This window comes from Benincasa hispida, chromosome 2 (genome assembly GCF_009727055.1).
Source record: "Benincasa hispida cultivar B227 chromosome 2, ASM972705v1, whole genome shotgun sequence".
NCBI lineage: Eukaryota > Viridiplantae > Streptophyta > Magnoliopsida > Cucurbitales > Cucurbitaceae > Benincasa > Benincasa hispida.
In genome coordinates this window covers 47,815,380-47,828,836 of record NC_052350.1, presented here as the reverse complement: position 1 = coordinate 47,828,836, position 13,457 = coordinate 47,815,380, and the positions used below count along the sequence as shown (strand labels likewise).

The following is a 13,457-nucleotide window of genomic DNA, read 5'->3' as shown; positions in this document are numbered from 1 at the left end:
AAGAGGCACAATTTTACATTTTATATGTTTTATTGCATAGAAAAATCATGGCAAGTTGTCTCTCTCCTTTTTCACTTTGCTTATAAATTCAATTGACCGACTCCTTTCACTGCGAACTCCACTGAAAACTAAAAAAGTCAAATGATGAAAGAGATGCATACTTCATTATTAAATAAATTATTTGAGGGATTAAACGATGTAGGTAGAAAAATTAAGGATAGTTTCATCATACAACTAGTAATATAAAAAAATACACCCAAAATAGGGACAAAAAGGTATTTTTCTTTTTCCGAAACAACAAATCGAGTTTAACAAGATAAAATATATTGAATAACAACATTTTTCACTTTGCTAATATATATATAACAACACTATCGTTGTCAACTTAAAATATGAAAACTAAATTGTTGCTAGTTAGTGTGAAAATAATGAAGGGTTGTTTGGGGCCCGTAATTACTCGTAATGGAATGAGTTCGTAATGTAATATATTCTAAAGTTCATGTTTGGATTGAGCATTTTAGATCAAATTTGTAATAATAAATTTATTATGTTCTCATAATTTCCAATTCAATCCTCGTTCTCACTGTTTTCACGATTCACGATCTTATTTCATTCTACTCTTGATTTCTCACTCATTCCAACACCTTTATGATTTCTAATAATTCTAATTACATTCCATCCTCTCAATCAATTCCTATTTGTCTTTGATACAAACTTGAGAATCCATGAATTTAATCGATACATTCCCACTTTGTTCGTTCTAGCTAATCAACGATATTTTTTTAATGTCGTAAAATAACCAAGTAATATTAAAAAAATTAAATTCGGATCTAATAAATGTCTAAAATATTCTTGATCAAAATAGCAAAGTAATATTAAGCAATTGATTTAAAACAAATATTCTCACAACTCTATCAAATTCTATAAACCAAGAGATTTATAGGACATAAGACAAGATTTGAAAATGATTCTAGAAGTTGTCTAATTGATTAGAGAAAAATGGAAATGTCATTATATTTTTTTTCTTCTATCATCTGAAAATGCCAAATTGCAAAATTATGCCCTCACAAACTATATTCGAGTAAAATGAAAACCAAACATTTAATGACTTACAAGGTATCTCTATGTATAAATATTTAGAAAACGTATCTTTGTTCAAAACGAAAAAATTAAAAGGATATTGTTCTTTTAGAAACTATTCAGGAAAATATTGTTGTTTTCAAACTATTTGTAAAAATATTGTTTTTTTTTTAAAAAAATAAGTCGAGGGTTCAAAATTCGACCTTCGACCTTCCTTTCATTTGTACGTCGAACTTTGAATCCTCGACCTTGCCCTTCCTAACATTATTATTGAGTCTGTTTAATTATCATTCCGGAAACCTTCCTCTATCAAAAGATCCTATTTCTAAATTTTCATAAGGTCCACCTGGAATTCCTTCCAAAGCTTGTTGAATAATTTTTACAGATTCTGTCATCTCAGCAAGTCTGACTAAATAACGAGCTAATGAATCTCTTTCTTTTTGCCACTGAACTTCCCAATCAAATTCGAGAGCGAGATTATGAGAGAGAGCGAGATTTTGAGAGAGTGAGAGTTTGAGAGAGCGAGAGTGAGATTTTGAGCGAGAACGAGAGCGAGAGTGAGAGAGAGATTTTGAGCGAGAGCGAGAGCGAAATAGCGAGATTTTGATAGAGAGCGAGAATACCGTATATATTTTTCTTTTTTCTTTTTTTCTTTTTTAATTATTACATTCCACCTTCTTCTTTCTTTCTTCCTTTCTTTTTTCTTTTTTTTTTTTTAAAAAATTCCATTTTATAAAAACAATTTCTAAAAATATTTTATTATTTTATTTAAACTCTAAAAAGAATAAATTAAAAAATAATAATAACTCATAAAAAAAATGTAAATTAAATATCTCATTTATATAAAAATAATTTAAAAAATCAATGTGTCCCACAAGGCAGATGTCGTTGATTTCAAGTTGGTTGTCGTCGTCGACTTCGAAACTTGTGGTTACTCGGGTTATATTGCTTTGGTACCTCTGCAGGCGCTCATAATAAAATATTCATTATGCTCTCCACGACCCCGACCATGTCCATGCACGTATAAAGACAAAGGACCAGCCTCTCAGTCATAATGTCCTAAACCAAATGCTGGCATCATCATCATCGGACTAACATAATCAATTTGACTCTGCGTCTTGCATCACAGAGGGCAACTCTTTCACATTATTGTAACCTCATCAAACTCTCCTCTTCCCGATAGGTCCTCTATGTCTAGAAGCTGGTAGAGGAACAATAGGTATATGTACATATAATGAATTTCTTATATAGTATTTGGTTGTCACTACATATGCAAGAACTTGGTTCAGATCATTCGCAACCTCACGGAGTCTACTGTTGTTCGATCTCTGTGAATTATAAAACAATTAGACAATATTTAAAAATAAATTTAAATTAAAAATAATTAGATAATATTCATTCATTTACCAGATGACCCACAGCTGCTCTCGGACGAGTGACATAGCGCCTTGTGATATATATATCATACAATGAATATTCTGGAGTGACATCTATGTCAAACTGTTCAAGAGCAACCCCACTGCAATAAACCTTGCACGATAGTGCATCGCACTACCAAATGTACAACTTTTTCGACCAATCTCTAGTCCTTAGGTCAATATCAATGCAGTACGTTTAGTATTACAAGGCGATGGGACATCCTGCTGAAAACCGAATTGTCTCATCACCCTGTCAAAAGATGCCACTCACCAATGTGAAAACATATGAGAGGACTCATCGTCTGCCATATGTTTTGATCATTCGTATAAAAATTAGGCAAAGTATGCATAATAATTTGTACGGCTCCCAAATAACCTGAAACACAAAAATATTATATTAGAGAATATTAAAGACAAATACAATAAAAAATGTGAATAAAATAATCAATTAGGTTTAGTGTAATGTACCTGTTCAGTTGAAGCAGATCAAACATGTATCTATATTGGTTAACTACATGTGTGGTTGTCCTAGTCCACAAAATTTTATCTCTCCACCTAAAATTTTAAATTGATAATTTAGAATTTAAATTAACTAGATCAGTGATATAAAAATTAAATTGAATTAAAACAACATACCGAGAACCGTAGGCTCGTCAACTAACTGAGCATCATTAACATGATGTAGCTGTGGAGCTATTGTTGGAAATCGCTCCTAAGCCCATAGTTGCAAAAGTGTGAGAGGCCCAACTATCTCTCGAACCTCAAGTCTTATTGTTTTGCATAGTTGTCTATACAACCATGCCAAGCATGCCTCTACCCCACGAATACCGCCCCGTATCATGGAGGTAGCTAACAGTGGCAGGAACATCAAGTGAACAAAATGACTTGATTTATCTGAAAACAGACTTCCACCCTCATTTGTAATATATATGCTCGTGCATATCTTATAACGGTTTCCTCGCTCTGTATCATCTGTGAGCTCATGAAATTATGCACTTTTTCAGACTTATGGAAAGTAAATAACGTGAAGACGATTTCCATGTAGCAGACCACGTCAGCTGACTGGTTGACCGTTTATTATCTATGTGGCAGACTCAATTTCGCTCTCGCTCACAATCTCGCTCTCTCCTACAATCTCGCTTTTTTAATTATCGCTCTCTTTTACAATCTCGCTTTTAATCTCGCTCTCTTCTACAATCTCGCTCTCTTACAATCTGCTTCACCACTTATCTTCCTTGTCGAAGGTTGAAGTTTCGACTTATGTATGTTAGAACATTCAACCTTCGACAACCTAATATACAAAATTAGTGAGATTCCCTTCTAGAGTGAAATCCTCATCACAAAATTAGCGAGATTTTCTTTTCCTTGTCGAGGGTTGAAGTTTCACTGTATTGCTGTATGTCGAAACTTCAACCCTCGACAACCCTAGTTTACGTATTGTTTCCAAGTTTTTCTTTGTTTGTCGAGTTCTCAACGTTCGACCTCTACATTAGTCGAATCTTAACCCTCGACTTCTAGTCTTGAAATCCCAAAACAACAATATTTCTCTAATAAGTTTCAAAACAACAATATTTCTTTAATAAGTTTTCAAAACAACAATATTAATATTAAAGGTCCTGTTCAAACCACCTGGGGATAAACACTCAATTGAATCAATTAAGTCTTTATTTGAGATTGTTGTAGTTTTTAAAATAATTGCTAGTAGTTTTGTTTCTAAAAAAAAATAGTTGCAAACAAAAATAAAATATTGTTTGATAAATTTTAATTTTAGATTAGAATAAACCAATTGCGATGTTTGATAAGTTAACACTATATTAGTGTAATTTAGTTATATGGACCAAAGTTGCTTATTATTTCAATTGTTATCAGATGGATAATTAATTTATTATTTATTGTAATATTTTTATTTAAAATTATATATGATTTGAATCTTCTCTAATTTTGTTTAAGTTAAATCATTTGATAAAAGTTTAAAGAAAATAATTGTTATAAAAATATTGAATGGTTAAATTTTAGAAATAGATGTGATGAAATATATTATTTTTAAAGGATATTATTATAAGATATCTACTTAAACGATTAAGAAGGTAACATAGTTGTAGGAAAAATCAAATTTAAAAGCTAGAATTTATGAGATTTTACACATTAGATTTAAGTCTTGTTTGGTAGGGATGGAAATGGTTCAATTCGGTTCGGTTTGGTTAAAAGCTAGAATTTATGAACTTTTACATATTAGTTAAGGATCCATTTGACAACCATTTAAGTCCTGTTTGGTAGGGGTGGAAATGGTTCGATTCGGTTCGGTTTGGTAACTAAACCGAACCGAACCGAATTTTTTAAAATTTGAAACCAAACCGAACTGAACTGTATATATAAGGTTCGTTTTGGTTTCAAATTCGGTTTTGGTATTTTTAAAAAATCTATGTTATATTCTTTTTTAACTAAAAACGGTTCAGTTCGGTTCGGTTTTAAATTCGGTTTTACTCTTTTTTTAAAAAAAATTATATATTAGTTAAAAAAGGTTCGATTCGGTTTCAAATTCGGTTTTTGAAAGTGAAACCGAACCGAACCGAATTAATTCGGTTTCAAAATTTCTTCAAACCGGACCGAACTGCATTTTTCTGTTTCACTGAGTTTTCGGTTTGATTCATTTCTATTTTTAAAAACAGTTCGATTTTTACGGTTTGAATGACCACCCCTACTGTTTGGTAACCATTTTATTTTTTGTTTTTTGTTTTTAAAAATTAAGCATGTGAATACTACTTCTACTTCCAAATTTATTTTTTTGTTATCTATTTTTTACCGATGGTTTAAAAAACCAAACTAAATTTTGAGAACTAAAAAAAACAGCTTTTTAAAAAAAAAAAAATTGTTTTTAGAATTTGACTAAGAATTCAACCATTGCACTTAAAAAAGATTCAAATCATTGTAAGAAATGTGAATGAAATAGACTTAAACTTCTAAAACAAAAATAAATAACCAAATGACTACTAAACGGGGCTTTAGTTTTTTGTTTTTATTTTTGAAAATTAAACCTATAGACACTACTTCTACTCCCAAATTTCTTCTTCTTTTTACCAATAGTTTACAATCAAAGGCAAAATTTGAAAATTTTAAAAAAAAAAGTAGCTTTTAAAAACTTGCTTTTGCTTTTAGAATTTGACTAAGAATTCAACCATTGTACTTAAGAAATATGCAAATCATAATAAGAAATGAGGGGGAAATAGACTTGATTTTCAAAAACCAAAAACAAAAAATAAAATAGTTATCAAATAGGACCTAAAATTTAAAAGTGATTCTAGTCTTAAATCACCCATTGTGGGTTTGAAATATGAAGAAAGTCCAACAAGTGGAAACGAATATTCATTAAAGAGGAAACATCAATTGACAAAAAAGCTTAAACTAAGACAAATTTAATACAATATCTAACATCTAGCATTTGAATAAATAATTTATTTTACAAGTTAAGATTTTCTCATAATCATTTATTACGATTACAAATACAAATCCAAACGATCATGTAGCCACAAACTTCAAAAACACGTGCCCCAAGCGTGGAAATAAATAATCAAATTGTCCAACAAAATCAACATCACACCCTCCTATTTTCAGCATGTTTTCGAAAGACCCGATTCTCTATGTGCTCAAGCCTCAAGGATCATGGGAGTGAATCTAAAGCCACAAAAGGTACCGTTGATTAAATATCAATAAATCATTTTAGATTTTAAGTCCATAATTTGTGGGATTAAAAAACAACCACCATGTGTGAAAAATAATACAATTATGCTTTTTTTTTAAAAAAAAATAAAAAAATAAAAATACAAGTTATCAAGGAAATTGTTAGAAATAACACGTTTAGGTTTTCACCTTACAAAACTAGCATGCTTTTTTGAAAACTCGTAAAATAGTTTTTCTCGGTCCATCTTGGGCATGATCGACTACCGAGAATTAATTAAAAAATCCAGTTTTTCTAACTTTTATAGATTTTTTTGGGTGTTCTCGATACATCTCGGTTGATTACACTGTCATTTGCTATTTTTTATGTAATTTTTCCGAATCTTATATCAAATTTTATACTATTTTCAAATTTTCTCCAAATCGGTTATGTTTACTAAATATTGTATCAAATTATTATGTAATTTTTCAAATATTTAGCATAATTTATGTTTTCACAATTATATAAATTTCCAAAATTTCAAATGGATTTTTCAATCATCAAAATAGATTTTCCAAATTGATTAAACATTTTTAAATTTTGTAAAAGATCAAAATTTTCGAAAAATTGGGTAAGATTATACTCAGGATATATATTAATCCTATACGAGTTTCTACTGAGAATATATGAATTTCGGTGTTAATTATGTTCGAGATTTCATCGAGAGCTCAAATATATAGAATCTCGGTGTTATTTTATCCGAGATTAACATTGAGATGTGCATAATCTTGGTGTATAATCTAGCGAGATGTACTAAAAAAAACCCCAAACAATCGATAAGTTGGAAAAAGTTTATTTTTTTTAACTAAAATCTTATAGTCGATCTCGTTCGAGATGACGAATATTAAAAAAAAATGCTAATTTTATAAGGTAAAAACTTAAACACTTTATTTTTTACCATTTCCGTACTGGATAGTGGATATGTGCATAAAAGAAACTTTTATCTGAATTTTTCTCGATTAACGCATTTGCAATGTAGGAATGAGGGTGTACGAAGCTTAGCGATAGTTCAAGAATCAAAACTAGCTCCCAGCCCTTCCATACTTTTGTCATAACTCACATTAATATTATCACTAGGTTTCCTCATCGTGTAGTTAAACACATCATCACAAGGCTGGCACTGAATTTTATTGTTAATGCTTACAACATATTTAATACATTCACATATGATGAAAGACATAGCTTGTTTACGATCGATCGTCAATAAATTTGTAGGTGACATTACATAAATAAACCTTGCATACTCTAGACTTTCTATTCCATCGAACCGTTCTAAATTGAAAATTGATTTACAAACTTCATTTAAAAAAAAAAATAAAATAAAAATAGAACCCCCTAGAGATAGAACATTAAAGTCAATCAAATCCATAAATTTAAGTTCCTTCTTGTTACTTGTACATTGTTGGATCTTTTTGAGGTTATCATCCTATTTGTTGAATCCATGATAACGAGGTAATGGACAAACACTATTACAAGGACTATTGCAAGTCCTTATCCTTATTGATCCTAATCATGTTATTATTAGACACATTCTTGTACATAATCAAACGAGTGATAATCTAATTACTTGAAAATATAAGCCTTTTCCAAATAAATGTTAAATTATTATAATGTGGAGTTCATGAAAACCGATACACCAACACGTACAAAACCGTGATACTTAGTATTTTCATGTACTGTCCCTGCAGTGGAGCAGGGCAGAAACGTCAATTTCAATTTGAATTCTAGTCTTGAATAAACTGCTGATTGAGTAGACAAAATGAGAGATATTACTCACTTTGTAATAAAAGTGAGGAAATTAAATAATGGGATAATGAAAGTTGGGCTTAATACTAAACCCTAAACAATTGCATCATCAGTATTCCTAGTTCCTACTACCTCCAACCCACAAAATCCCACATTTCATATTAGTAAATAAAACAGCATTTCTATTTTGCTAAAAACTAATTGCTTTAAGAAGAATGAACACAAGAAGCTAATTGCTTCTCCACTTCTTCCCAATTGTGAACTTTAGTTACTAAGGGAGGCAGATCCTCAGTTTCAGTCTTGCACCATGGATATGAATTCTCATAGTCGAAAAGTAAAACTCGAATCCCTGCTTCAGCGCATTCGATTGCATATCTTGGGTTATCATCAATTAGCACTCTTGCTCCCAAGGACCTGCCCGGTGCGATCGTCCACGATGGGACAAAGATTTTAAAGCAACCCATCAATAATTGTTTTACTTGAATAGACGATTCGATTAGGGTGCGGTTGGATGAGAAAATAAATTATAAAAGCGCGACATACTTGCATATTTCTGCCTTTGATTTGGATTCTCCATCAAGAGCAAAGTGGTTTCCAAAGTGAATCTCTTGAAACAGCCCTGGATAGTGCTTCTCGATCCACTCAAGTGTGTGTTCTTTGATTGCATTTTGTCGAGACCTAAAATTAGTTCAAATGAGACCAGTTGATCGTCTATAGGAAGGAATTGGTACCGTATCAAAATGATTCAATGTAGCTATACATACGTTACGACTGAAAGGTGACAGAATCTCGATAACTTGAGGAGTGTGCTCTGCGCTCCGGGTATAGGCCAGATTCCAGTCTTGAAATATGGTGTCTTGAAGAACTCGTGAACTCGAATATTAGCTGGAAAGAAGAGAAACCAGAATCAATCAACCAACCAAGTTGAGACAGATTTTCCATGGACAGAAAATATCCCATGAACAGCTTCAAGAGCGTGAAGATAAAATTTAAATCAATCCAAAGTTCTCCATGCGTAAAAATCATACATCGTATTTCATTATAGACTGCAAAGTTACTCAAAGAAGTGTAAATTTACAAAGGAAGTGCCAATATATTAACATAAGAACTGTCATACAATTTTGAGCCTGAATTTTGTAGATCGCAAGATTAACTAACTTAAAAAGTCTTTGAGCTCCTCGTAACAAAAAAAAATCCATTTCCATGAACCTTCCAAAGTGTACCTTTTAAATAGTTTCAAGTTCCTTTGCGACAGTTTCTACAATCGCAAATCATTCATTTTACACCTTCACTCAAAGAGACCACAATTGAGAAAAAGTTTAAGATTGTTTCACAGAAAGTTCTCAAAAGTGTTTTCTAAAAGCACAAGGTGCAAAAGCCAAATTCAATAGCCAATATTAGACAAAAGCGTTGAAGCATAAGCAAAAATGTTCAAAAGCCACTGGTATAGTATACAGATACCTTTTCTATTAGCCATATAACCCAAAAGAAGACTCATTCTATGAACATATTGAAAACATGACCTCAAACCATTGGGCTTTTGAAATTCTCAATAAAAAGTCAGCAAGTTTCCTGAGTATATTTTTTGAAGATAAACATCAAGAACAAATTACAGGATACTATTTTGTAACACACATGCACTAACACAAATGTAAGAATACTAAAAGTGCAAACTCAAAGACATAAAAAAAAAATGGAGGGTCCAATTATTCAACTAAGAAAAGGTCATGAAACCAACCACTTGACGCTTATGCTGCCTAATACAAAATGTGGTGCCAGCAAACCTATAATTCCAGACTTATTCAACATGGAAAGTTTGGAAATAGTAAAAAAAATAGTTTCAAAAAGAAAAATATAAATAAAGACCTCAGAACCACATGCAACCATCAATCAGTCAAACGCACGACTCCATCAAGGAAAAACAATAAGCATTATATAATTATAAAGCCATCTTGATACAGATGACAATAGATTAAAAGTCAATCCCCAAAAGTTGTACCTTCATCACGAGAGCAGTTCCATATCTGATACAGAAAAGAAAATCTAAATCAAACTGATGCATATTAGACGATTCCCAGACGTTAATAATCAAAAGGAAACCCCAACAAATAAGACAAATTAACATAATCATACCCTGAAGAATTCATAGACATGATACTCAGAAACTGAATGATTTGAAGAATAACGATCAGCAACAAATTTGTTAAGAGCCGAGACAAAGTTTCCCAAAACTACACAACAAAAATAAACAAGCATTCGATCAGAGAACTAAGAGAATAATCATGTGCAATAACTGGTTAGCATAAACCAAATTCTCAGCTCAAATCAAGTACAGGCGAGAGTAAGTAGCCATCATAGCACATGCAATGGTCAAAAGTCATTAGCTAATGTAGTGTTTTACTCAAATATAATTATCTAAGTCGTCAATGAATAAATTAATTAATTAATCTAAGTCAACAATTCCATGGATTTAGTAATTATCTAAGTCTCAACTGGATTTTTCCTGTCCCTGTCACATGAATCAAACCCACTTGTAAACAGAGAATTGAAGAAGATGAAGCAGCTTTACAGTGGAGAAAATCAGAGAAACAGAAATGAAAATCCAAGAAAAGAGATAAAGAAATTGAAGATGAAAGAAAAACACAAACCCTCATCGATGTCAACAGCAACAACAAGTTTGTCCCTGGAAGAGAAGTCATGGAACGTTAAAGGATTTCCCCATTGGGGCTCCTCATGAACAGTAGTAGAATATCTGCGATCAATTCCATCAACTAAATCAATATCGACATTGTTAAGCAGCTGTGAACGACGAACAAATGTTGGGCCCTTAGCATTGATCCCCAACGAGCCGTTACTATAATTATCTTTAGGGGATTGAACACAAGCTTTGAGACCAAATCGAGTGCATCTATTTCCTGGAAAACTACGAAGAACGAGCTCTCCAGTAATGGGTAATCCACAACACCGTTCAAATAGCAATGGTTGAGAAGGCCGATGCGATTGCATATGAAAATGAGACGATCGAAGATTTCGCGTCAATGACTGAGCCGCCATTAAAGGAAATCGAACATAGTACAGTATTTGATTGAAGGAGCGTCGACGATTTATCATAAATTTCTTCAAAGATGAATCGAATCTCACATTCCTCCACCGCCACAACAACAATAAACAATTAGAAAAACATGTTGTAAAAACCCTAAAACAACAAAAAGCGGAAGAAACAAAAACAACAAATAATATTTAACAATTTAATTATAACAACAACCAAAAAAAAAAAAAAAACGACAAATCCTTAATGAAATTAAATGACGAAACGAAACAATTCGATCACTTCAGCCTGGAAATCACGAAATCACGCACAGAAATCCACATACAGTTAAATCAAAATCAAGAATAGAAAGAAAGAATCAAATGAATACAGCCTCTAACTAAATAATGATTCCGCAAAAAATAAAAAAAAAATAAAAAAAAAAAGCCAAAGGCGAACCTGAATCAAGTATCAATGAAGCTGGAGAAAGTGATGATTGAAAAGAATCAAAACTTGGAACCCTAATTGGGGAATGAAGTAAATGGAAGGGAAATTGGGTGTTTAAACTCAAACTAGGAAAATCCGGGGTTGTGATTCTTGAGCTGAAACAATGGATTGTTTCCTTTATATAAACATATTTCGTGAATCAACAAATTGAAGAAGAAAAGGGATGGAGTTTGAAGAAATGCAAAATCAAGGCGTCGGTGCAGTCCCCACAACCAAAAAGTTGATGAATTTATTGATTTTTCCATTCGAAAAATCAGGGATTTTGATCTTTAGTTCCTTCTTCTTCAACCATTTGGAATCTCATTTTCATGAAGAAGTTGTGGAAAAAGCAAAGTAACCTTAAATTTGCAAGGTAAAGGTGTATAAATTTATACACGTAATTTTCTTCCTAAAAAAATTTAAATTTGAATTGAGGTTTTCAAAAATTGAGAAATAAGAAAATTATTTATACAAAATAATAAAATTTTAATATTTTTTATGGAGATGGATAGGTCTATTTGTATCCATTAGTTTTTTTTTTATTTATTATTTCTATAAATTGTTTGACATTTTTTTATATATTAAAATTTTATTTATTTATTTATTTTTATCAACTATATAATTTATTAGTCGATGAGATAGAAGATTCTTTTTAAGGATCACCTAAATTTTAATCGGGTAATGTCGAATGATTTAGAATATGAAAACTAACATTTTGTTTAGGAAAATTTTGTTTATGTTGAAAGCACCACACCCATCAACTTTAAATTCTTTCCATATTCCATTCTCAAAGGCTTTGTAATTTTTATAAAAGTACAAAATTTTGCAATCTAATGACTTTTTCTAGACGTGAAATCACGTTTAAACGTAGTTTACACATTTGTAAAATCATGAGTCATTTGTACATATATACATATATATATAGTTGAAAAAAAAAGTTTGATTGTCCACTTAACTTCAATTTTTCAAATTTTAATCTAAATCAAAATATTTTTTGTATGCATACAGAAACTCCAAAAACTTATTCTTCGCAATGATTGAAAAAAAGTACAATAATGATATTATTTTAAAATAAATAAACAATTTAAATAAATTGTTCAATCTTTATTAATCAAACTACCTAATATATTTTGATAACCATCAACTAAAAGGACAAAAGGAAGTTCTTCAAAGGACAAAAGGGAGTTCTTCGCCTAAGCCGCTTTTAGATAATATAGATTATAATAATATAAAGTTAATTCTTTAGTTAACATAATATAAAATTAATAATTTTGCCATGTCATCTCATATTTACCTCATAAATGTTCTCATGTCATTATAGTTTTAATTAACAAGTACTTGTTATCTTTGGTTAGAAGTTCAAATTCTCATATTCTTACTTGTTTGTTGTTTCTTTTTTAAATAATACCTCTGAATGAAAGAGAAATTTTTTACCAATCATAAATTGTCTCGTCATTTACTAAATTAATGATGAAATTCCAAATGATTGAATTTGGGATCAATTAAAAGTTGACATGTGTCCCCAAATTAAAGTTGAAGACATAAATTGGTAAATTTCGATGATGCCACCTGTTTTCATCACAAGCGTCGGATTAAGTGAAATTAATTTGACCCAACTTGATAGTGTAATTTGGGCTAAGGTCCAGTTGAGCCTAAAAATGGGCATAATTTAGCCCAAATACCAAAGTAGGTCCAAGTCGAACTAAATAGGTCCAACGGCTAGACCCATGGACTAACCAAACCAAAGCCCGTGAAGCTCACCAAAGAATTCCATAAATAGAGGAGCTCTCTTCATTTGTGGAGGTCGGCTATTCTACACTCCAGAGAGCCTAGAGAGAATTCTCTACAATCAGAAGATTCTCTGACTCCTAAAGCTGCACACTCCTTAAAGACAAGTCTCCTGAAGATTCAAAGTTTCTTAAGACTTCGACTTCGAGAACATCACGCGCTCCGCTTCCATAGGTCAAGCACATACATTCAACTA

The 13,457-nt window shown here is 31.4% G+C and overlaps 1 protein-coding gene across 1 annotated transcript; it reads right to left on the bottom strand.

The window, feature by feature from the left end:
- Positions 1–7,923: 7,923 nt before the first annotated feature.
- On the bottom strand, positions 7,924–11,836 carry LOC120071857. The gene is made up of 7 exons (XM_039024259.1): positions 11,447–11,836; positions 10,608–11,104; positions 10,093–10,190; positions 9,959–9,983; positions 8,724–8,844; positions 8,503–8,637; positions 7,924–8,373 (listed from the first exon to the last, which is right to left on the bottom strand). Exons 2-7 carry the CDS (start codon positions 11,068–11,070, stop codon positions 8,166–8,168), a joined length of 1,050 nt encoding a protein of 349 aa, XP_038880187.1. The 5' UTR covers positions 11,071–11,104; positions 11,447–11,836; the 3' UTR covers positions 7,924–8,165.
- Between the last annotated feature and the right edge of the window lie 1,621 nt (positions 11,837–13,457).

Bases quoted from the DNA above. Each gene is read 5' to 3' on its own strand.
- LOC120071857 (XM_039024259.1), bottom strand. From the start codon at position 11,070: ATGATAAATCGTCGACGCTCCTTCAATCAAATACTGTACTATGTTCGA. The intron at 10,191-10,607 runs GTTTGTGTTTTT...TTTGTTGTGTAG, and splicing joins TGCTGTTGACATCGATGAGG to TTTTGGGAAACTTTGTCTCG. The intron at 9,984-10,092 runs GTATGATTATGT...TTTCTGTATCAG, and splicing joins ATGTCTATGAATTCTTCAGG to ATATGGAACTGCTCTCGTGA.